The sequence below is a fragment of the Talpa occidentalis genome, unplaced genomic scaffold, assembly GCF_014898055.3.
Source record: "Talpa occidentalis isolate TD23 unplaced genomic scaffold, MPIMG_talOcc4v2.1 talOcc4.4, whole genome shotgun sequence".
Taxonomy (NCBI): Eukaryota; Metazoa; Chordata; class Mammalia; order Eulipotyphla; family Talpidae; genus Talpa; species Talpa occidentalis.
In genome coordinates, this window is record NW_023604295.1 from 19842559 (window position 1) to 19869027 (window position 26469).

A 26469-nucleotide genomic window follows, 5' to 3' on the forward strand; every position below is an offset into this window, starting at 1 on the left:
GTATGACACCCAGTTGTAGTAGCGCTGAGCTGGGACAGCCCCAGCCTCTGTCTTATACCCCAATAGTTCCCACCGGCTGCAGTGACATAGAATGAACCACATCTGAGACTATCCCAGCGGACTTTTGATACCTATCGCTAATACCTGGCATTCACACAAACATGAAAACAAGGAATTGACAACTTTTGTGTTGACTCCCATTATAGGACCACCATCTTTAATTGGTCCACTGTTAACTTCTTGACAGTATCAATAATTTTTTTTAAAAAACAACCTTTATTATGGCTTACATGAACTCACAAATGCCTTTATATGTCTTGACAAGTACCAGAAAGCAACTTTTGACAACATGTGTTATTAAAATTACATAGTTAGATGTGTTCTGATTGACCTACTGGCAGCATTCACTTAATTTAGTAATACGTTAAGCAAGTTAACATGCAATAATGAAAAAGATCGAGTTTTTGCTCTGGAGAAGACCAGAATCAAATAAACAAGCGCAATCTGTCTTTACTGGGTGTCTAGTCAGTTTTGGTAGATAATTTACCTATGTTCTCTTACTTACTTCTCATTATAATCCTTTCACATAATATCTATTTCTCAAGCAAAGGTATATTATAAAAGGTTAAATAGTATGATCAATGTTGTCTCATTAATAAAAGGTCAGTCTAGGATTTGAATTCATAATTCAATCCAGAATTTTCCATCTTAACACTTGTGTTTTTTCCAGCACATTAGATGCTAAATAGAAGCACATAAAAAGGGCAGTAAGATATCAGAGAAAGAAGTAGCTCGCTGCACTGGTCATAATGGAGGAAGAGAATAGCAAAGCCTTTCAGGAGGAAAGGAGCTGAGCTTTGGAAGGTCAGTGACCCTTCTGAAAGTCAGAGGAAAGGGCATTCCAAATAACAAAATCACCTAAGTAAGGCTGAAAGTAATACAGTGCATGCTATGTTCAGGAAACAATGAGTCATGCAAGACCAGATGTGTAGGTGTGAGAAAAGCAGTAAGAGCCAGCAAGGTTGGCAGGTGTGATATGGTTTGCTGATCCTTATATACTCCATGCAGAGTATATTTTTCTGTGGGCAACAGGGAGCTTCTGGAGGAGTCTTTGGGCAAGGGAGAATGCCACATCACTGTGGGCTCTTCATAGCTGTAGGTTAGTAACACAACTTTTAAGACATTTATTCACCCTCAAAAATGAACTGAAGCTGGGCCTTCCTGGTGGTGCAAGGGGTTAAGACTCAGCACTATCAAGCTATCTGCAGCCACTGCAGCCACTGCAGCATGAGTTTAAGCCCCAGCCAGGGAGCTACCTACATGGCACTGTAGAACTCTCTTGTCTGGCCTACTGCTCCCCTCAGCAGTGTATTTCAGTAGATCTACCTATTCTGTTCCCCACTCTGTCTCTGGTGAATCCTCTCACCTCTGGCGTATACCCCAGTTCTTATATGCATAAATAAATAAATCTTAAAAAAAAAATGAAACTGCAATTTGGTCATGCTACCACCAGAAAGCAGTAGTCACAGATGAGAACTATTGAATTTGATCATAACCACACCAGGCCTTCCATATTAATCAGCTACTTAAAGCACAATGAAAGGAAATCAAATTGTGTGCTGGATTCACGTATATTTTTTAAAATCACATATTAGCTTCATATATTTAGATATGTATGAGGTTTTCAGGCAACTTATTTCTAAAGTATTATTTCACCAAAAAAAAAAACCACCTTTGAGAAGTGTTTTAAAATTCCACATTGAAAGTTTAATATTCCAAACTTTCCTGAAATGAATCAACAGAGAGTTCAAAGCAAAGTGCAGAAATTTTATCTATTTAAGAAAATTACAGAAAGGAAAAGAAGCACACAATTAATCCAATTACTTCTACTCTCTGGGGTAAAAACCTTCATTTGTTAGGCTCTTTTACTTTAATACCTCATCAGAATCTGTTTTGATTGCTTTTATCTTGCTGATTTAAATTAGCATGTGTCAACGTATCATAAGAAAAAAAATATCAGTTTTACAAAATCATAAAACAATGTATGTTAAAGTTGTCTGAGTCTCTCAAAGTTGGTCTTGGAGCTACTAAGAGAGTGAAAAGTACTAGAAGTAGCAAATTAAGCCATTTGATCAAACTGAGAAAATGGAACAAGATGACATGTAATCAGTAACCTTGGGATGGGTGGGAACAGGAGCCAAAAGGAAAGTTTCTTTAAGTCTAAATAGAGAGTGGCTTTAAGTCTAGAGTTGCCACATCACTCTTGGGTATACCTACACCAAAAACCTTACTTTTCCACTCTGTAGAGAATGAATGCATTATAGATAGTCTATCTTTGTGAGATAGTGAGTGCTGAGAGATTCCAGATTTGGTGCCCCCCCAAATGTAAAAACAAATTCACCCATTTTTACTCACAGATCAGAGGCGGAAAGGGCATGAGTTTTCAGAAAGTAACTCTGAATAACACTGAGAAATTAGAAGTCAACAAAGAGTTGTCTACATAAGAAGAGCTAATATGTATCATCTGTGAGCAACATTGTATTTAAAAAATTTATACGTATTATCTCATTTAATTTAGCAACACTGCCAGGCTGTATTGTGGTTGTTATTCTCCCACTTCTATTTTAAAGATGAGAAAACTGGGGTAAGTTCACATCACTATTAAGGATTAGAGTTAGAATTTGAACTCAATATTTGAGTTCAAACAAAACAAAAGCATGAGCATATAACTTACTCTACATACCCATAATACAATACATTTCTTTTTTCAGAGAATTTGGCTTTTAATGGTTATAAGACCAACAGACCACCCTAACATATTTCTTTTAAAATTCTGATGTTCATGAAGTGGTCCAAAACAGTTCAATAAAAAAATCGCAGGCTGTTTTTGTACTTTGACTTGGCTATTTTTTTCAAGCCTACTTCCTCCATCTTGCAGCCTTCCCAGCTCCTTGGGTTCTGACTGACACTTCCTGCCTCTCCACTTCTTTACAACTGGAGGTCCTTTTAGGCTTAGACTCATGAGTTTAACCTGCTCATACAATTTCCTGATTTCCCTAGGCTGGTTGCAGAACAAGGAATTTTCCCTTGAAATTTGCCTGGGGATTTCTTCTCCTTCCTCTGCTGACCTTTCCTCTCCAGCCTAGTTTGACTCCCACACAGGACTCCTGCCCCACCCCTGGGTCCCAGCTCACACCTCCCCATGATACAGGTAAAGGAAAAATACTGCCCATACCCTCCACTGCTCTCTCTGAAAGAGCAAGGTGGAGAGGATAAACGTGAGAAAAAGTGCATCACCAAGACCTTCCATCCCTGATGACTGGCCTTCCCCAAATTTTCCACTCTGGGACTCTGAGTGAGCACCTCCTCACCACAGTACCCCCTGACAGCAGCCACCCCTTGCCCTGCTCCCACCCAGGAGAACCCTTTCCTCCTCACACCTCCCTTCCCAACTAGTCATAAACCTGCCCCTGATGGTGTGCACTCCATGCGGAGAGTCTCTAATCAACCAAGTAGGGCCCGATGCAGGACCCCCAAGTTTGGATTCATGTCTTTTCTAATGATGCAATGAAATGACAATAAAAGCTAGAGTCACAACAGATGCAAATTTTGAATCTATAAAATAAACAAGTGCGTTAAATGATCTTGCAGCTAAAAATTCAATGTTCTGTGTAGCAAGCCCAGCAACCTCCCTTGTATCCCTGCGACTCTCAGAAAATTCATTCTGACTTTAAATAACTAAATTAGAAATGAGCCTCAGCGCACAACGACTTAAATGTTGAAGACTGCCAGGACAGAAAAATGTCAACTTGATTTTTTAAGGTTGTCTGTCTTTGTAAATTTTTAGTCTTCTAAACATGAATATTCATTTCAATTAAGCAAATCACCTGTCATATTAAACCGCTTCATAGTATCACTCAACATGACTTTTTGTTCAGTGCCTGGAAAAGGTAATATTTCTCGCAGTTCTGTTCTTTCATGAAAGATTCCATCTCGGCAGTCTCACTGCACGGATGCCCACAGGCTGCAATCTCAAAGGCACTCAGTCCCCACACTAAAGAATAATGCGGCCCCATTTGAAATCCACATGGTCACCTCGCAATACATCAAGAGGCCGTGACTTACTCCATCTTTTGTTTCCCTGGCTGAAATACAAATGTGGCTCTAACCTTTCTCTCCTCGCTTCTTCTTTGTTCTATCGATATGGTCCTTGAGTTGGATGCGGACCTGCCGTTCATTAGGCTGGTCTCGGATGAATGGGTGCTTCATCAGCTGTTCTGTTGCTGGTCGCTGACTGTGGTTCTTCACCAAGCAGCTCTCAATAAATGACTGGAATTTTTTGGACCTGCCATACAAAGAGAAGGAAGTGCAGGTAAAAGGACAATCCAAAGGAAAACAAACTTACATTTTCTGAAATGCCAGAATTAAAACAACAACAACAACAACACAACAACAACAACAACAACAACAACACAGGTTAAGTCAACCAACCTGAAAACCAACCGATCATCAAATATGTGTAGCCCTTTACTGGGCACATGGGGTTCAGCACCATCAACACAAGATTGCAGCAAGGTTTGGGAGCTGTATGTAGGAATGCATTTTTGCACCTTGTACAGAATATCATACATAATTCAGTTGGAATCAAAGAAAGGAAAACCTTCATGGAAATCATAGCTGGAAGGTCTATGTGAATGAGGAAATCAGAGTGGGGCCTTAGAAGAATTTATTTTTGTGGCTTTCTTTCTTTTTTTTGGTGGGACCCTTGCTGGTGGCCGGGATCGAACTGGCGCTGCAGAGGCTACGGGCAGCCTTGCAACCCAGCGCTCAACCGCTGCACCACCAGGGGAGGCCCCTTAGAAGAATTTAAAGAAAATCATTATGGAAAAGGGCAATTTTGGTGGGTAGGAAATCAGTGAAAAATTAATGCTGGTAGTGAGCAAACTATATGCCAGGGGGCCGTGAAGTGAGTTGCCAAAATAAGGCAGAAAATGCAAGCTGGGGAAAAGTGAACCCCAGGTTGGGTAGGTAGCAGGGAGTACATTTTGTAGAAATGTATAATACAGTGAACTTGATCAGACAAATTTTTTATTTGGTGATTTCAGAATCACTTTTGAACTTTGCTTTCCAATTAATAAAAACAATGTATGTGTACATTTGCTATCAGCACAAAGACGTGGAAACAAGGTTTAAGGAACTAAGTTCATGACCAGAAACAAATTTATCTCGCTTGAGAGGATAATATTTCCTCAAAGATAAACCCTGTGCTAGAGATGCATGAGGGAGAGAGCTGATGAGATACCATACCAGTGATTAGGGCAATAAGCCCAAATGTGGACATAGTTAATGGACTTTAGTCATGATTCATGAGTTGGGCACGCAGGTCCTTTCTGAAAGTTCCAAGAAATAGTTCAGTATCATAAAGAAGTTCACGACTCTACTGCATGCCTTCCCCAGGCTCCTCTGAGACCTTGGAGAAACTGATGAAACCTTGCCCTCTACCCCATACTCAGCAGGAGGGAACCATTCTGGGCTCTCCATGGCCCTCCTGTGGAGCACTGTGGTGTTACAGGAGCAAGTGTTTTCCCAAGCTTCCCAGAAGATTATGCATATATACACCTTCAGCCTGAAAGGCGTCCTCAACAAGCTTAATGCTAACAACACAATCTTCAAGATTCTTCAAGATTCCGCTCCTAGGCATCTATCCAAAAAATTCAAAACACTAAATAAAAAAGAAGCTTGCACACTCATGTTTATTGCAGCACTATTTACTATAGCTAAACTATGGAAACAACTAAATGTCCCAGAACAGATGAGTGGATCGAGAAGATGTAGTACATAGACAGTGGACTACTACTCAGTGATCGAAAAAGATCAACCTGTGTTATTTGCAGCAACATGGATGGAGCCTGAAAGCATATTGTTAAGCAAAATAAGTCAGAAGAAGAAAGAAAAATATCAGAAGATGTCACAAATTTTGTAGAATACAAAGTAACTGAATTAATAATTAGATAAAGACAAGCTGACTTGATAGCTGACTACAGAACTGAAACACCAAGGGGTTAAGGGGTAGCGGAGGGCTCAGAAGAACTGGGAGTGAGTGAATCACACTGGTTTAAGAGGGGAGTCAGTGGTGGTGCACTATGGTAGTAATACCTGATAGGGATACCCCAGTGTTACCTCAGTTAAAATGAATGAATTAATTTAAAAAAAAAACAGGAGAGGGCACTAATGCCTGCAGTACCCCCACTTCTGCCCAGGTCAGAGCAGTATCTCACATTATGCTGTTTGTAAAGTAATTGATTATGTTACCTTCTCCACCCTAAACTCCTAAGCTATGTTCAAGTTTTAACATTATTTTACAGAGCAGTAAAGGCAACCTGCTAGGCTCAGGGTGGTGCTGAGATGAGCCGAGACTAGCTGCACGGTGGACGAGAAACAGCAATGACAGGATGGCCTCTCCCTGCCAAGTCCTACGCCTGGACCCCTTCTCCTATCTCAGTGGAAACTCTCCAGAGCGTGAGTGTTGTCTCATGAATGCATTGCCTGACCTTGTGTGTCTAATGAAGGAACGCGTGCATGGGTGGGAATCAGATGAGCATTGTAGGCAAAGCTGTATTCTGGCTACCTTCAAATCTGTGCTTTTGAGGGTCACAGGGAGGCTTGGAGAGCAGACATTATTTAATAGGATTTCTTTCTCAGCTCAAAGCTGTGGAGGCACACATGTCTAAGGAGAGAACTTGCCAAAAAAAAGAAAAAAGAAATAATGGACTCTCTGAAGAAATATACTGAAGAGAAAACATAAAGAAATAGACAAACTCCACATGGTGCTTTTCTAGATAGAAAATCAGTATTATAAAGATGAAAACAAAACACATTAAGACAGAAAGCTATTAAATATTCATGAGAAATGCAAATAGCAGGTTTCTTTTTCCTGTTTGCGAGTAAAAGGAAATGCTTGCTTTTTATAAAGTGCACAACTATTAATTAGAGAATGATAAATAAAAGAAATCACACCCAATTTAAAAATGAGATCCAGACTTAATAGACTGTATGAGCCATTCTTCAAACCTGACACCTAAAATAAGTCGCAGAAATCTCCAGGATGAGATAGTGCTCGAGGAGTTTAATGGAACCAGCTATCACGCAGAGTCCTTTTTCCAGCCTCTCTCCTGGTGGGAGGGGGCCTCGGAGATATTCTAGGGATGTCTCAGCCCAAAGGAAGGACCAAGATGTGCCATAGTCCAAAGCTGGAGAAGCATCCCGAGTTTTCAAATGGTACTTTTTGAAGAGAAAATAATAATGCTTACTGAACACAAGTCTTCAAAGAAAGATGCATTATCTCTTTTTAAAAAGTCACTGTGACCAAAGAATCAATATGATTAATTACACATTTAATTAAAAGTAAAAACACTTCACCTGTGTTGAGTACCAGCTGACTATTTGCTGAGCAGTCTAATGGGCTTAAAGTACATTTATATAACTTTATTGACTGCCAATAATTTAGTTCTGTCTCTTAAAAAAAATGCCTCAGATTAGGAAAACTAATTTCCCAAGGGTTGGCATGGAGAGATAAATGTTCGTAGCTGGTGCTTGGAGTCTGAGGCACCAGTTTCAATACCAGTGTAAATGAACACTTTATCTTCCCAGATTTTCCCTGTCTGTATGTTAAATTGCGTTAGAGGAATTAAAAATGCCTAAAAGATTGTTACATTAATTAAAAGATTGTTATATAACCAGCCTGGCTTAAAGTTTATGGTAATCATCGGACCTTCTAAATGCAATTTGACCTGTAAAATTTGCAATTTCCCTGTGCTATTTTCGAGCTACCTCTCCACTTAGGTCCATCACTTACTAACCATGTGACTTTGGGCAAATTATTTCTGTGCCTTGGTTTCCCTGGCTGCAAGATGGGGATAGCAGTATTACTTATTGCAAAAGACTGTTATGATAATTAAACAAATCAATTTATGTAAAATAATTAGGACAGTGTATGTTACATCACAAATGTCACGTGTGTTTGCTATTATTAGCATTGTTCCCACAATGACAATGGTTGTCTTTAGTGCTGGAAGCAGAGACCAGAAGTTTATTTTCCCCACTTTTGTTGATCTACAGGCTACAGCCGTTACCGTAATATGTGAGGGTTCAACGTCATCTTGTTATAATATTCATGAGGATAAAACAATCCAGGCGAATCCTGAATGAAACAAGATTTTATTTGAAGACCTGCTTTTCTTAGATATAATTTTGCTTAAGTCTTGGCTTCCAAGATCCTCTCAATGATGTTAAGTGAGATTTACTGTATAGTAGTCTTTAAGAAATTATTTCTCAAATATTTAGATAGGTTAGTAGGAAGAAATCAATAGCACTGTTATATCTAAGGAGACTATGTGAAAACCAAGAGCCTAACAGAAAGTTTGTGTAGCAGGTTTTGCATTGGTTTTCATCAATTCCGCAGTCCACATCTATAAGCACATCCCGCCTATTTGAAATATATTTTGATATTTGCATCCTCTCTGATATATTTAGGACAGAGACACACCAAAAGAACTTGGCCATTTCTTAAAACAAAAATGCCTGACAACGCAGCAAGAATCAGAACTGGTATTTTCATCCTGTCACAGGGGCGGCTGCAAGCGCTAGAGTAAAAGTTGCAGCCAGGCTTCCAGGCCGGCTCTCGCGATGGTGAGCTCAAGACACTGGACACCAAGTCACTTCCCACATGCCCAGTCTTCCTCTAGGGCATGAGGCAGCACAGCCAGGGCAGCCTGATCCTCTTGCAGTTATGATTTTTCTAATGATGTCAAGAGAATGCTGCTTTGCCTCTGTGGCAAGTTCACAGTTAAAGGATATGTGAAAAGAACAAGATGCACCATTTTTTGTAGGAAGGAAGGAATTCCTGGAGAGAAATGAGGCAGTGAGCGTACGCGCGCAGGCATGACAGTGCAGGTGAGCATATACCTGAGGGAAGGGATGGGGGTATCTTCTAAAGGCCATGGCTTACACATGCGGGTCAACTCCAATCAGGCATAGAGCCAGGAAATGAAACGAGAGTCTCACCTGACTGTTCTGGTGGTGACATAGACAAAGAGTGAGAGCATCCTTGGTCTCCTGTGATTCTTTCTCTGAATCCACCAACGTTAATTGCTCCTCATTATGAAGTGGCTGAACCCCTGGGCACTGAATGGAGCCCTGACCTCATGCCTTCCTCGGCGCTAAGGCCTCTCCTCATCACACTGCTGGGAGAGGGCGGGGCCTGATTCCTGGTTGAGGGGTAAAGGGAGTGCTTTCCTGTCTTCACACAGCAAAATACTAAGGTACAAGGAGAAAATTTTCACCTAAGAGACCAGCACAGTTCCTCCTCTACCACTTTAACCGGGAAACTTAAGAGACCAAATGGAGGCAGGAGCATGGCCTGCCCAAGTCTCAGTCTCTCATCTAGAAACTAGGGACTCAGAGCATCAGTCCACCAGGAATATGGTGAAGGTTAAATTAATGTCTATTTAGCACCTGTCTTTATCTATACATCTTAAATTTATACCCCACAGTTAAATATTTGAGTGTACAACATATATAGGCCTTGTATGTTGTAGATTCAGTAATATTAGCTGGAAATGACCCTCCACGGAAAGCTTACAATGAAGAGGTCCTGGCCTGTCTCAGCACCATGGCGCCCACTTTGGTGGTAAATTAGTATGTGCACTGAGAGTTCTTCACTTCACCGGATGACATTGAGGTAGAAAACAGATGGATACAAAAAAACATTTTTAAATTTTGTTTCTTTGGGTTGTGGAGCAGGATCTTCTCTTTAAAAATAAAGGAAAATAAACAAGATGATTCACTTCCTCTTGAGCACTAGAGCATATTAAAGCAAATCCTAATTTATTTCAAATCGCTTTTGATCTGGTTGTTCAAGACAAAGTACTCTAGAATTCTACTGCAGAGAAGTGGGAACCGCACCACATGACCTGTGGCACTTCACTCACAAGGGACACTTTTCCTTTTCCGTGTCCTGTCCAGCAGCATGGCCTTGTGCCTCTCACTGGGTTTCCTTCTGATTTAGGCAGGGGCGAGCAAGGAGGGAGCGGGAGGTGAAGGAGTAGCCAGGCCCCTCTCCCCACTATTCCCAGACTGACCTTAGTGCTCATGGTCAGAGGTTTCAAGCAGGAAAGTTAGCCTGTATTTTCCCAATTTCTCTGAGGGGTCACAGAAAGGGCAACCGAGCAGGTCGGGGCTGGGAGGGAAACAGGACAAGAGAGGGGTCCACACTCTGGCTTCTGGTCTGGAGAGCGTGGCAACTGGGGCAGAGGGACGATCTCGTGCCCTGAGAGGGAGCTGGAGACCTCAGCGGGGCAGGACTGCTGCCCTTCTGCACCTAGGGCCAGAAATCTAATGCTCCGTCACCTGGTTTCTGAAAGTTGGCAATTAGTGCATATATTTCTGAAACACGGGGTGTGGCCACATTGGGTTTATTGAACAAAACACCTGCATGGATGACCAGTCTGTCCTCTGCGGGAGAGCTGGAGACATCTGTCCAGAATCAGTGAAGGGAGGAGAGAGGCGGATGGGTACAGGGAGGAATCCCACTGGAGATAGCAAGTCCTGCGGGAGGCCCGGCACTGAGGACAAGCAGAAACAAGCAAAAGAGGGTTTGCTTGATGCTCAGGGCACAGAAGCAGGACTCCCAGGGAGTCTGTTCCAGGGACAGAGAGGAAAAAGCCTTCAGGTGCACTTCCCCATCACATGCTGTGCCAGTGCCCAATAGAAGGTTGTTGCTGGGGAGCGGATGCTTGTCTCACACCACAGTGACCCTCGAGAGAGGAGGAGGGGCAGAAGGCGGTGGCTGGATGGTTACCAATAGCAACCTCACTCCTCCAGCAACTGAGGCTGTTGTCTCTTTTCTGGCCGCCTCCTCTCCTCTCTGCACAGTACGCCTTTCTCTCGTTTTACCAGGGTTCTATGGAGATTGTTCTCCAACACAAAGGGCCTCGTCAAGGGCCTGATCATGAAGCAGTATGAAAAGGAGCAGGAGGGTCTTGCCCCTTCATGTGCTAATGACCCAGAACATGTGTCTAGAAAAGGGCAGATCACAGATGATGCAGAGACTGGCCCCTTTGCAAGGGGAATAAGAATTCAAGAAGGTACCAGGGAGGATACACCACATCCAGGGGGAAAAGGTGAGAGCAAGAGATTTCCCTTACAGATTGACAAGCTACAAAGACCTTCAGAGACTTACACAAAAAAAGTCAGAAGCCCAACATCTGGCCTATCCTGTAGTCATCTGTTTTCCAAACTTCAGTCTATCCCATGCAATCATATTTTACTATGCCCTATACCATCCTATACCAACAGTAGTCACTAGTTAAAATGATACTTTTTTATGTGAATAAGTTTATTAAATGGAAAGATTGTATCATGCCTAAAATACACTAGTATCACCACAATAAAGAAAAAGCAATAATAAAGACAAAAATTACCAAAGTTTACACACAGCGAAGTGAAATGATTTCACAGGTATGTGTGTGCATGTCAGAAAGCAGTGACTTATGCGACAGAAGAAAGGCCGGTGTTCTCTGACTCATGGAACTATGATCTGTGTTGTCAGAAAAGTCACTGCTTGGGGTGACAAGTTAAAGAGCATCCTTACTATTTTAACTAGTAGCTGCTTACCTGGAAGGGGCGGGGGAAAAGACAAGCTGGGTTGACAGGTAAGCAATATGTACATAGGGCAGCATCTGGAAAATCACTTGCCACGTCTAGTATACGTTAGTTTAATCCTGTCAGGAGGTCCTAAGGATTTGAAGGCATCCAAAAGAATTCCAGAAAAATCGTGCCCTTAGACCTGCAAAACGCCAAAATCCAAACTCACCATTTCTTAGACTTCAGCCGAGGCGCTGGGTTCCGGGGAATGAGGAAGAGGGCTCGCATGGGGTGCATGTCACAGAGAGCTGCAAGACAGCAAAATAAGGGAAGCTCCAGTTAGGAGGGAGGACATGACCATCCTGAGTGATCCAGAAATACTGCTTTATGGCCAAGTCCATCCTAGCTATGCAGCTAACGCTGCTGGAGTCCATACACGACCTATGAGTAGCCAGTGATTGGCAAAGCTACCATTTCGTGAGCACTTAAAAGACCTGATGTCTAATTTCAGGAACCTTCTCAAAAAGAACACATCTCAACTAGAGACTGTTAACATTTCTACTTCATCTTTAAGGAAACTTGGAGAATCAACAACTTTGGCTTTACTGTAAATAACCATGTAAGTGCGAAGCAATCAACATCAAGGTAACAACTATAAGTTATTTTTAATTAGTGAAAATCTAAGTCTTATGATAAATGATACTGATAATCGAAGGCCTAGTTCTTATTTACTGCACGTTCATTCAAATGGAATGTTATCTAAGTAAGTTGTTGTACTACACCATTCTCTGTTTTCAAGTACTCTGAAAATGGTTTTTCAGGCTTCAGGTTGGAGTTTATTCCTTTCATTTCTGTTGTTTATTTTGGCTTGGTTTGGTTTTATTCACTGGCATCAGGAAGATGGAAGGATTAAGGCAGAGATTCTGGCTCAAAAAGTGATGAAAATATCTCATCTTAAAAACACAATATAATCATTTATACTAAAAACACTGAGACATTCTTATTTTAATCAAAATATTTCACTAGTTTACTTTCAAACATCTGGGAATATCTTTTACTTTGTGCCTAAAATAAGAATATATTATTCCTGAGAGCTAAAGTTTTCTGTGCATAGAAGTTCATTTTTCGTCCAGTCAACTACTTATCAAGAATGATAGTCTGGGGCCTCCCCGGTGGCGCAGCGGTAGAGCGCTGGGTTGCGAAGCTGCCCGCGGCCTCTGCAGCGCCGGTTCGATCCCCGGCTGCTCCCCGGCCACCGGAGGAGGGTCCCACATGGCGCGCAGACCTCTCCTGCCGCCCGCTGCTCCCCTCAGCAGTGTACTTCGGTCCTTCTGCCTGCTCTGCTCCCCGCTCTGGCTCTGGTGAATTCTCTCACCCTCCCGCACTTCTGACTGTACCCAGTGCATGTATAAACAAAACAAACAAACAAGCAAACAAACAAATAAAGAAAAACATGCCTCTATAAAAAAAAAAAAAAAAAAAAATGATAGTCTGGTTTAAAGACTGCAATATATTGTGTTTCTGATTTATAAATACCTATTAGTATGTGGATGAGGGGTGTTTTATTCACAAAATCCAATCTACAGATGCATTCAATTGATCTGCAGACTCAAATCAATGCTACAGATGAATTCTACCAACTTTAAAGTGAGAAATCAAAAGACAACAATAACTAGAAGCTAAAAAGTTATATGAAAATAACAACCTGTGCCTCAAATAAGGGGCTTGTTTTGGCCTGGGCCATCTGAAAAGCAGAGACTAAGGTGGTATTAAACATGAGAGGCTATTATGGGGAAAAAATTCTTGCGTGGAAGAAATACAAGAGGAGCCAGTGAAGGCTGGGAGAATTCTTGAATTGCCAGGTGAGCAAGAGAAAGCCCTAGTGAAGCAGAGGAGAAAAAATAGGTGTAAGGGTGCTAAAATGTACGGCCTCTAAGGAGGGCTGGCAACGTCACTGAGGGCACTTGAGTAAAAGCTGTTGCCAAAGGAGGCCTGTGAGTTCCAGGTAGGGGTGGGTGTTGGGTCCCAGCTGTGAGTGGGTTTCAGGGGTACAGCTTCTGGTGCCAGTGCAGCCCATGGTCATTTGTGCTTCCTTGGGGAGGTCTGTGAAACACTTTTCCTAGGTGGTGCATTCTCGTGGCTGCCATAGGTCTGGCAGAGGTGCTTACAGCTCCCTTTGTAGATCGCCAGACCCCAAGGACTTTGAGAGGCTCTCCAGATGGCCAGATCCTGCCACTCTGCCTCAAATAACAGCAGGGAACTCAGAAAATCTAAGTATCAGGATTTTAAGAGGAGTGAAAGTGACCGAGTTCATGTGTTTGCACTGAAATTTGGCTGTGTATCTTTAATTGGAGTCTTTGTGGGTTGGTCTCATTTTTATGTCAGGTAAAGAGTAGCTCAAAGATAAACTCTACACTGCATCTGTGAAACAAACAGGGATGTCTGCTTCCTTTTCTTTCTTTTCTTCTTTCTAAATACATGATCCTCAAACCACTCTGAAATGAATGAATTCCTGGTTGATTTAAGATGATTCTGCTTTCTAAATATGCCAGCTGGGATCCATGCAGGGCTCGGTGTAGCAGAAGTAAAGCAACTGCAGCTCCTGGCACGGAGCCTCCAGTACCCACAGAGCAGACCAGCCCCACAGCCACCAGAGGAAGGTACTTACGGGGAGCACCTTCTGCCATCTCGATGGCGGTGATTCCCAAAGACCACAAGTCACTCTGAAAAAGAAGGGAGGCGGTGCACATGCATAAATTCAGGCAACAAAGGATAACTCAGTTAAAGCCAGTAATTGCTGCAGCATGGCCTGTGGGAAAGCCATTAGGTTGTCTCTTTCCAAACTTACTTCAGTCACTAAGCTTAAACCATGAACAACATTCAGTTTTTCAATGACAATACTTTTTATGAAGCCTGACACATAGCACGCTTTCAATAGATATATGAGGAATGCATATAAGATGTCTAAAAGTTTTATCTATTGATTAAACTCTACAGAATTTGACTAAATTTGACTGTAACACTTTCACTGAGAGAAAACTGTCAGGCAATAAATTGTGCACATTTAAGTGTACCATTCAATAAGGGTTGACATACATATACACCGACGAAACCACCATCACCTCAAAAGGACCCACTTCTCCATTGCAGTTTCATCCTCCTGCCTTACTGTCCCCAAACCCACTTCTTGTTCTACGGCAACCACCGATCTGCTTTCTGTCACTATGGATTAGTGTGCATCTTCCAAAGTTTTATATAAATGAAATCATCCAGTTTCTTTCATTTAGCATAATGTATTTAAGGTCCATCTAAGCTGTAGTTTATCAATAATTTATTCCTTTTTATTGCTAAAAGTGTTCCATTTGATAGAGCTACCACAGTTTATCCATTTACTTGCTGAAGGACATCTGGATTGTTTCCAGCTCCACCTATTACAAATAAAACTGCTATAAACATTCCCATAACAAGTCCTTGTGTGCATGTATGCTTTTATTTCTTTAAAGAACATACTTATGAGTGGAACGGCTGGATCATATAATAGATGTGTATTTATATGCAATTATTTTTAACCTTTAAAACAGCAATTTCACATGGTTTAACTTAATAAGACCAGGAAACTTTCTGATGATGGCACTGACTGATGTATTTCCAGCCCTTACAGCTGAGCTCAGTAGCAGGTGCTCAATGTTTGTTGAATGAGTGAACAATACCTGTCATCTTGTAAGTAAACTAATATACAAAATAGAATCCTTGTATCCTTATATTGTTTCTTATGCCCAGAATGACTTTTACACTCTTATCAGAATTTTTTTTGGCTAACATCACCTCTGCCTGTATAATCTCCATCTCTAACAATATGTTTCTCCCCCATTCTGTGTCTATAGTGCAATAGTATGTAAATATTCACAGAGGAGGGTGAATCATGATATGGGGAAAACCAGGTTAGAAACCCCCCAAAAGATGCCTAGTGTTTTAGCTTCCCAGTAGATTGGCAAGAAAACACAATGTGAAATTTGACTCACTGGTGCAAATTCTGATACAAACTCTCCCCCTACTTTCATCTTAAATGCAGGTGTGTGTAATACATTATTTCAAATTTGTACCTGTAACCTCACTCGGATTAGAAGAGATCAGTTTATTTTTCCCGTAATTGCCATAAAACAAACCTCAAGGCCATATGAAAAGGAGAAATAACTGGAGGAGAACTATGAAATCTTTGCTGTGCCATTCCCGAGAACTAATCTGATCAACATCCTCGAATGGCAGTCAGGCCACTGAAAAATCGACAGAGCACATAAAAATCAAGGGGATTGTCCAGGGGAACTAGTGTCTTGCCTAAAGTACAATCCACCTTAGACCAGGTGGGCAGAGCACCTGGTGAACCTGCTACCATGTTCATATAAATGTTTCAAGTTTTGAGTTCCACTGGGGATAACTGGCGAGAAATTGGTCCTTAGATTCCAAGTACTTCTATGAATGGAACAAACTCAAGAAGGCAAATCTTGTCCTTGGTACACTTGAAGATGTATTCAAGTTGTCATTAGACACAGCACACACGTACACGCACACACAGAGACACAAACACATACACGTATGGTTAACACAGACTAAAAAGTGACTGAGTTTTTCCTGCAGGCTCCTGGCCTTGCTTAGTGAGGTTCCTGCGGGAGCTCAGGCAGGAGGCCAGTCCATCTATTACAGGCTGGCTCAGGGGAAGTAACTGGCAAAGAGGGAAACATAGCTCTTTGTACCTGGGGTTTATGGTTAATTTTCACAGACAATCATTTGGGGGTAAAATGAATGAGTGACGAAAGTACTGAGTCACTCACTGTTCAGGAAACATTACACAGGAAATACAGCAAGAATAGTCTGGAAATGGGTTGTGCTATTTTGATAAAAACTCCCAATATCTCTGGGCCTTGCTAGTTCTGTGACCATTTCTCCAACATCCCCAGAGATGAAGTATTTCTATGGCATGAAAGAGATGCAAATATGAAGGTGCTGGCCAAGCTCCATGCTCCTAGCTGCTACAAAGGGGTCACAGTTAAGTGGCTCTTAAGTCTAGGAAGTTTGAGTTGATTTGAAAGCCAAAGCATTTGAAAGAACTGATGGTGCTGGGGTAAGAGGACTTTAGACCAGTCCTCAGAAAAGGGAAGACAATGCTCAGAGAACCCAGGGATCCTTTCTCTGTGCTCCCTTCTTCCTGTGGCAGCTGCCCGAACTCTGTGCTAGCTGATGCCTCCCTGTCCAGAATGTCTTTGCTCAAATGTCATGTTCTCATTGAGGACCTTGGAGCCGCCAATCCCTCCACCCTTTTCCATTTTTATCCCCCAGAGAACTGACCACACTCTACCATGCCACATATATTTTTAAAAGATTTATTTATTTATGCATACAAGAACTGGGGTACAGGCCAGAGGCACGGGAGGTAAGAGGATTCACCAGAGACAGACTGGAGAACAGAAGGGGCAGATTGACTGAAATACACTGCTGAGGGGAGCAGCGGGCGAGACAGGGGAGGTCTGCTGCGCCATGTGGGTAGCTTCCTGGCCAGCCAGGGATGGAACTCATGCTGCAGAGGCTGTGGATAGCTTCATAGTGTTGATGCTTAACTCCTTGTGCCACTAGAGAGGCCCATGCCAAGTAATTTGCTCATCACTAATTTATTGTTTTGATTCACTGTCTGCATACCCTGTCCCCAACACATGCACACACACACACATGAACATGAGATATACATAGGCAGGGATCTTTGCTTTGCTGACTGGTTTATTCTAAGTCCTTAGTACAGTTCCCAGTCTCTAGAAGATACTTAATAAATGTTTGTTCAATGAGTAAACAAAGATGCATGAGAGAAAAAAAAAAACTAAACCTAAGAGGAATCTAGGACTCTTAGACTTCTTATAGCCCATTTTACCCAACCTTACATTTCAAAGATGAGGTAAAATGACTTACCCAGGATAACAGAGCAGCTCAGAAGCAGGTTTTGAACAGTTTGCTTTCCTGCTTCTTAAGCCAATTCACACTAACTGACAATCCCAATGTCGCAATGGTAGTAACCAAATAGTCACCCTTTTTTTTGATAATTTAAAAGGCCAATAAAATAACTGTACCAGATTGCTACTTTTTTTTTCCTGCAGATGACCAAAGGTTTGGTGTTGCAATAAAGATGGTGAAATTTAGCGAGGCACCTCAAAAACCAGCACTAGGAAACTGGCTTCAACCTCCTACAGGTAGCAAGGATCGGATGAAGAGACTAGTTAAGAGAACAGTCTTTTAAGTTAGACAGACCTGGCTTCAAATATAGGATCCAAATTTAGCTACACACAGAGCATTGCTCAGTTTGGCTTTCTCAACTGCACAGTGGAGGTAACGGGAATGTGTGTATACAGATATGCTGGCTAGCACAAAATCTGGCAGCAGTGGACTCAATAACATTAATTTCTTTTCTCTCTACTGTTTTATGAGACTTCCTCTGCCTGCCCAGTTTAGTGTGCTTTGTTTTCTCTCTAGTTGTGGCACATACTGTTTGGTGGCTAACACAACAGGGATTTTTTAATTACTATTTCAGAATATAGGAAAGTTAAGCTTGCTTATGCAGACTCCCTTGCAGCTAAGGATGTAATATAGTTCTGGCTAACTAGATATAGACAACCATCTTCTAGGAGCATCTAGAAAAGACTTTGTTTTTCTGAAATAAGTGACAAATGTTTCTGATATCTTGACAAGTCTTCCCCACTTCTTAGTGCCCAGATAAAATATATCTGGCACTGCAGCATCCACTTTACAATCATGAGGCAATAATTCAACAAATAAATGATGTCAATACTGAAAGGTAAGAGGCTGGGTTTTGAAATAATCAATGAGTTATCACTCCAACTCTTGACTGCCTACCTTCATGTTTCTGGGGACATAAGGAACTTAAGTGCAATCAAAGCCATTTCTTACTAATAATATGTATTCAGTAACGATTGAAAGAAGCATATTTTGACAGTAGGAAATAGATAGGTTCTAGTTGTTAGGTGAGTCTGGATTTATTTCACAGGAAACAGGAAGGGTCAGGAAAGAGAGATGCTTCCCTTACTCAGTACACACCACTGAGAATCCTTCTTGAGTAGCCTTCCCCCAAACTTCAAGAACAATCCTCTGAACCAAAGATCACATCATCCCAACTCCTGTGTATCCTTTGCCAGCTGATCAGGACATCGATTGTTTCTTCTTTAAACGTTCATTTGAGATGATTATTAGGATCATTTCTGCTGGGGTTCTCATGTTCAAAAAGGAACATTTACATTCCTGGCCATACACCCCAGAGCTGCTCGTAAGCTATGTTTAACTGCCCATGCTAGAAAGCAATAAATGTCCTTGAAGGGCTTTGTTTAAACCTTTGGATACATTAGTGAGTCCCAAAGACACTTAAGAACTTAAATACAGGAGAAAACGTTCCAATTACAACCAGCAAGACAGATCACAGGAGACAAGAAAGGAAGAGAGAGGAACAAGATGAGGAGAGAGTTGGGGAGAGATAAGTTTCCTTCGTGGCCATGGTGTGACTCATTTTGGCAGGAGCTGGGTAATTCATTATTCCAGAGGTGCTATGCAGCCTGGCCTGTGGCATGATTAATAGCCCAGTCCTGTGTGCATTACAAACAGAACAGAGACAAATTCTAGTGCCTCTGAGAAGCCAGAGGCAAGCACACCACTTCTGGCTGGTGGCGATGTGGGGGGGAAGTAGCTGGCACCAGGCAACTTGAACAGAACAAAAGAGCATTGCTTCTGGGGCTGGATTGTCCAATGTGGTAAAAAAAATACACTTTCAAAGGGTCAGACCAACCACATGAGGAAAAAGTCTGGGTGGCACAGGAAGAGAGCACTCGTGTGTCCTGGTAAGCTCGTCTCACAGACAGACAGACCAGTTGTGACTCAAGTCTCATACAACCAGATGAGGAACCTGGGACTAGCTCTTCACAAATCTGAGCTCATTTCCTGTCTCACAGGATGAATCTTAGAATTCAGTAAGACAATATAGGCAAAGTTTGTAACACAACACAATGCACATAGTGGGTATTTAACAAATACTGGTGTAGATAGAACATTAGGACCAGTTATGATTGGCTGGCAGTTCAATCATCAAATCTAGGTAAGACTAGGTGATAAGGAGCTCTGATACTCAATGGCACTCAAAGGAGTAGCTGGGAAGATACAGAAGTAAACCTAGAGGATTCCAATGGGCAAACAGCAAAGGGAGCAGCACGTGTTCCTCCTCCAGCCTTTCAGTCTCCCTTATTGTCAGAGTCTAATTAAGAAGCCAGGTGAACAGGCAAAATGGGGAGAGCTAAGTCCTAGCCCAGGAATGGCAAAGCAGAGGGTTAGACTTGGGGGGTCTAACTTAGGGGCAGAGCATGTGACTGTGAAGCAGAGGGTAGCAAGGGAACTTGGAATGGACAGACAATAGCTGCATAGTGGGTACAACTGGAAAACTGGGTTCCACCAACCAGAAGACAGTATTTTTTTTGTGTAACTTTCCCATAGGTCTCTTTTCAGTAATGTTCCAGCTGAAAAACTGAAACTATATTTACTGCACGAGGTTCCTAAGGCCAGCACCTCAATCTAGAGGTGCTCTAACTTTTATATTCTCTGTAACATAAAAGAGAGAAACAGATTCTGTTTCCACATAAACAGACAATTAGACGTTCATAATACAAATGTGAGGTTTGGATCACAGGACATTGCTGGCTTTTTTAAGTCAACAATGGACCCAAAGAACAAAATCTTCACATGATAGATAAACACAAATATTAAGAAGTTATCAAGTACTAGGTGCCTTATTAGCCCTTTACATATGCTAACTCACTATAGCCTATGACAACCTTGTATTATACAATTTATTATTGCCATTTTGTAGAAGCTCAGAAATGTTATTAAATAATCTCCTAAGGTCATATACTGAAAAGGAGACAGTCTACATTTTAGATCAGTCTTGTCCATGTCCCCAAACCTGCCTCTTGTTCAGTATGTCAGACACTTAGATATTCATTATATATAAATAATTTAGAATTAAGCTTAGAAACAAGTTTAGAATCACGAGATGTTCAAGCATAGGCCATTATTAATAATCCCGTTTCACCCATAAAACAAAGTGAAAGCAGGCATCTTCAGTCCCCATTTGTTATCTGAGTAAAGGGGATGTCTTGGGAGTTTCCTCTCCTCCCTTGGGGATAGGCATGAAGCCTGCAGGAGGCGACAGTGCATCTGACTATGGAAACCTTCCCAGGTGGATGTGGCCAAGGAGCCACAGGAAATGTGTTTGCTCGAAGTTGTGGCACCTACTAGTGCCTATAGTCTCTATAATCCTGTTTCTTACCTGGTGGGGTCTGCATCTCAGTGGACAAAGGTTGAGGCCTTGTTTGACAGCATTAATGTACCATTCTGCATCTGAATATTGTACCCGGTATGCATCTCAAAACTCTTGGATTATTCAAAGGTAACTCACTTTATCTCGGCCGAGAATCTTATTTAAAATCACTCTTTCCATCCTGTCTGACAAAAGTCAGTCACCTGTGACTCAGGAGAACCAGAATATAATATTCACCCAAGCGCTGAAGGATACACCTATGTCTGCAAGTGACCCACGGCACCTGCATGCAAAGTCTTGTAAACAGAGTCTAGGTGAGTAATAAAAAAATATTAGCATAGACCAGGCTAGAGGATGGCAGTGGGGGGTGGGAAAAATACCATTTTACGGTCTGTTTCTTACTTCACTAAATTAATATAAAAGCAAGAATCATTTTGTGGTTTGAAAAAATAGAACAGGGCAGACAGCTACATAAATAATTTCAAGTTCTCTATACACATAAATACCGTCCATTTGCGAGGCAGAGGAGAACAAGGCTATATATGTTACATGTGGGATGCTCTAAGTTGCCTTTTGCAGTTAACACTGTATCTTGGGCTCTGCGTAACTCCAACCTGCATACTACTCACTGCATAAATGGCTGCGTAGTATTCCACCAGACAGACATTCTAGTCTTTATTCAACCAGTTCCCTACTGGTGGGCTTTAGTTACAAAGAACTTTCTTTAGTGAGTGGTTCTGTTAATGCAATAAATACATGGCACTATAAAATACGTGGCAAATTGCAGTCAAAGAAAATGAAACTCAACTTTAAAAAATAACAATTTAAACAGCCCAGGAATTTTGAATGGTTTTATTAATTTCAGATCTTTTGAATGCTTATTATTAAATGAGAAAGCTTTCATTATTGCCCCACATACTTCTCAGGGAAATGAAACCTTTCCTTTTGCTTGAAGTGTTTTGACAGAATTTCTGAAAACAAGAAAGGAAGGGCCTCCAGGGGAAAGTGAACACACCAGGCAAATGAGATTCTGGCATTCATCCTCAGGAGAGGGGTTATTTCCAGTCTGCTACTGCCTGCGCCCAGTAGCTATCAGACAAAACCAGACGCAATAAGAAGCACGGGCTCTTTGGGCTACTTTTGGCCTTTATTTTATCCAATTGCTATAGTCTTTTGACAAATTCACCCCAGTCTTTCAAGACACCTTAGACAAGACAAATAATAAGTAATAATCATATAATATAACAATAGTATAGTGTCCTTTTTTGAGCTTGTCTTTATTTTGATCAAAGGACTTTTGTGATAAGGAGTCTAACAAAGCCCAGTGGCCTTCACATCATCTTTTATTCTAAACATGCACTCCAGGCCGAAAGTACCTACAGCGACAGGAACCCCAAGTGTTGACCTCAGTTTCTGAGGCTGGGGCATCCTGCTGGGTCAATGGACTGCCAAACAACCTGTGTGTCTTGAACTCCGACAGGTTGCAAATGAACTTACTGTGCAAAACGCTGCACACACTACTAACTGCCTTATACATAGTATTCAGAAATATACTCTCAGTGAATGAATAAATGGTTTTAAAAGTCAGCGTATTGTCAAGCTGTCCCTTGGTGACACATCCTTTTCCTAAGTATAGTAAATAGAATGAAGGGTAGGATTTGGTGGCAGGAAAAAAGTAGAAAGATTATTTAGAGTAGCTTCTTCTCTGGTGCACAGAAAAACTGTGAAGTGATTGAAATGAATCTTCAAAGAATCCTCAAACATTCCTTTCTGTCTGGTTTTCTTGATTTACCCTACTGCCATGCTCTTTCCTCGACCCATAAGAAATGATGGGGACATTTATACTCTTGTCGCAAAGTCCTTCTGTCGCAACTCACTTCTGTCAATCCTGATAAACTAATTAGCACTGAGGACTGATACAGCTGACTATATTCTCTCATCAGGAGTCTATATTTTTTAATCATAGACACAAAAATTAATCTTGAATTTGTTAATATCTCAGGATATCCGAATAGTCACATGAACCTTCTAGTAACACTGAATCACCACCCTGGGCACCCTGATATCCCCTGTGGTTGTTCAAACTTAGGGTTATAATTGGGCTCAACCACTTTTCACTGATCCACAATGATATTCCTTAGCCATGTTCTGAACAAAGGGGATAGAGATATCAATTTAATTCCAATGTTGGCTTAGCTGGGAGTTTTCTCTATTTATTATGCAGAAAACAACTAAGTTACCATGTTCTAGTTTACATCACAGATCAAAAATCCATATCTACTTAAATGCAGTCAAAATAAGGAGGTCTGGGCATAAAAGGCTAAACTAAAGGTAAATGTCTGAAACACTCTGATTTTCTGGATATGCTATAAAATAGTCTAAAATATCTGTGGCCCAGATGTAGGACTTGCGTTTGTTAAATGTAACTATACGAACAGTTTGAGGAATCGCTTGTAGTCAATTATGATAGTCATTGCTGGTTGGGGACATATATTGTGTAGTGGTCTCTCAGAAGTGATTTGCAAATTAAATTATTCAAATGTGCTTATCATTAGCAGTTTAAATAAATGACATTTATTTTGGAAAGAGATTAATTTTTAACTTGGCAGCTGTTTTCAGACAGATTGTTGTCAGGTTATTACAGTGACTAACTTTGAAAGAGGGAGGAAATTTATAGGAGATTATTTTATTTTCAGACTTTCAAGCTTGTGTTTCTCCAAGGAAGCAAATGATTTTGTCAATACCCTCAGACACTGGTTCCTGACGACACTGCAATGTTTGCATCTTTGTGACCTGATTTCAGTAATAATTCCACATATGGGGAACTAAAAATGTTGTTTAGAAGAGGAATTCTTTAAATATGCTCTTTAGAATTGGTTTTGTTGGTAAATTGAAGATTTATATAGGATTATATCATAAAGGAATGGGATAGTAGATTGGGGAAAGTTCTGAACAGTTAGGAGGTCTGGGCTTAAGTCACAAAACTGAGACGATCGTTATGCATTTACAAAGGTCTTGGTTCTGTTTCCTCATCTGGAAGAGGAGGGTATTTCTACATGCTCTACATGGGCTTTTGCTAAAAAGTCCATGCACCTATGACACCAGCCAACGCAGCGTCAGGTTTCGCCCAAAGTTGTCCTACGATCTGCACAAAGACCAGGTTTCTTCACCTACTGCTTAGTCTGAAAACCCACAATTCCTGCTTCCCATTTGCACCCAATTTTAATGTCTCCGCTCTAAAACCAAAGTGATGACAACATATCATCGGACACTGCAGTTATTGATGGGACAGTAACCCCCAAATCATGCTTGATTGCTGGCTAGCAGCAAAGAGAAAAGGAGGAGTTCTTGGAGAAGGGCCAACTTTCATCTCTCTACTTTAAACACTGCTTTGAATTGATCAGCACATGATCAATTCATAGTACAAAGCAACATGCCAAAAATGAAATTTCTATGAAACTTCACAATAGGGTACAGAAATACCATAAAATAGGTACTAACATCCCATTTGGGTCTCCCTCATTGAAAAGAAACTCCAGTAACTAAACTTTCAGCAAGTATGATAAAAAATTCATATTCATATTCATAGCTAGGTCTTCTTAAAGAATGCTTTCAGAATATTACTTTGTAAAACAAATTAAACCATAACCAAGATTGAAATTTATTTTCAGTAAGAAGCAAGAGTCAATTAATTCAAAAGAATATAGAAAATGCTTTAGACATTTTTTTACAAGTGGGCAATCAGATATAATGGTAAGTTCCTTTAAAAAGTTCTTATTTGAGGGTCTTCCTGGTGGTGCAGGGTTTAATGTCTCAGCACTATCAAGCAATGGCCAGCCCCTGTGGGCATGAGTTCAATTCCCAGCCAGTGAGCTAACTCATATAATGCAGCAGACCTCTCCCATCTCAGCAGAGTTCTCCTATCCCCCTTCTGCTCCCCTCAGCAATGTATTTCAGTGGCTCTGCCTGTTCTGCTCCCCACTCTGTCTCTGGTGAAACCTCTCACCGCCCCTCCCCGCACCTCTGGCCTATGCCATAAATAAGTTCTTGGATGCATAAATAAATAAAAATGAATCTTTAAAAAAGTTATTTGAATATCTTATTTTAAATTTAAATAATTACTTCATTTATCTCTTGAATTACATAAATCATTAGCCTGAAGGCACATGAGAAGTCTTTGCATGACTCAGTGTGAGATGACATGCATAAAGTAAGATGTTATACCTTGAAGTCATATGTGGCATCTGGGTTTTCATCACAGGCAATAACTTCTGGGGCCATCCAGTAGGGAGTCCCGATGAAAGTGTTTCTCCTGCCAACTGTTCGATCAAGCTGTGCACTGACTCCAAAGTCCACTATTGAAGAGAAGAAAAATGAATAAAGTTTATGATCTTTATATGGTAGATGAAATGAATCTGATTTTAATTAGAAATTATGCATAACATAAATTTACTATTTTAATCATTTTTAAGTATATAGTTCTGTGGCATTAAGTACATTCACATTGTTGTAAAACCACCACCACCATGCAAATCTAGAACATTTTCATCTTCCCTAAAGGAAATTCTATATGCATTAATTAATAATTCCCTATTCCCCTCCATCCCGACACTGGAAACTATCATTCTACTTTCTGTCTATGAATTTGACTACTATATACACTTCATAAAATAGAATCATATGTTATTTGTCTTTTTGCCATTAACTAACTTCACTTGGCATAATTCTCAAGGTTAATTCATGCTACAATATGTATTATAATTGCCTTTTTTAAGCTGAATGATATATTATGTGCAGATGTCACAGTTTGTTTATTCATTTATGTTCTGATGGACATATGGGTTGTTCCTACCTTTAGCTATTTTGAATATGTATTTTTAAATTCCATGTTAAAATGGATATAGTTTCCCAGTGATGAAAGCATAAAGTGTTATATTTTGATTATATTAAAACTCCATGGGGGGTAAAAAATAGGTGTTAAATAAAAGCAGGCTTGGTTGCCATAAAGGTCAGTATGTCGGGAACACACAGAATGTCATTAAGAATTAAGTTCTGGAGGCAGACAGCTGAAGTTTGCATCCTGCTTCTGTTACCTAATAGTTATGTGACCCAGGGCTAGTAAATTGAGCACACTGAGTTTTGGTTTGCTAATCTATGAAATTATGATAATGAGATCTAAAGAGTTGCTGATGTTTAAATGACATGATCTATGTAAAAGTGTCTTGTACAGAGTCTGGCACATAATTTTGTCCCAACATGTAGCTTAATTAATGATGAGTTTATATCCTGAGGGTAGCTAATTTGGTCAGTACATAAACAATTGTTTTTCCTTACATAATATATGCTTTTGTTTTAAGTAATATTCATGAGATGAAAGCTGGGCCCAAATGACAACTATAAAATGTTGGAAATTTTAAATTTTTATTAAAAGGTATGAACAAATATTTGGAATTTAAACATAGAGATATTTA

General features: G+C 40.7%; 1 protein-coding gene across 5 annotated transcripts in view; it reads right to left on the reverse strand.

Annotated features, from left to right (window-relative positions):
* Positions 1–26469, reverse strand: part of TNIK (TRAF2 and NCK interacting kinase) — a 400363-nt gene that overhangs the window by 101584 nt on the left and 272310 nt on the right. For all 5 annotated transcript variants that reach the window (XM_054700355.1, XM_054700354.1, XM_054700353.1 and 2 more), the window contains 4 exons: positions 25223–25353; positions 14312–14366; positions 11873–11951; positions 4170–4345 (listed from right to left, as the gene is read on the reverse strand). In XM_054700355.1, coding sequence (XP_054556330.1) covers positions 4170–4345; positions 11873–11951; positions 14312–14366; positions 25223–25353 — 441 coding nt within the window. The remainder of the gene's footprint in view (positions 1–4169; positions 4346–11872; positions 11952–14311; positions 14367–25222; positions 25354–26469) is intronic.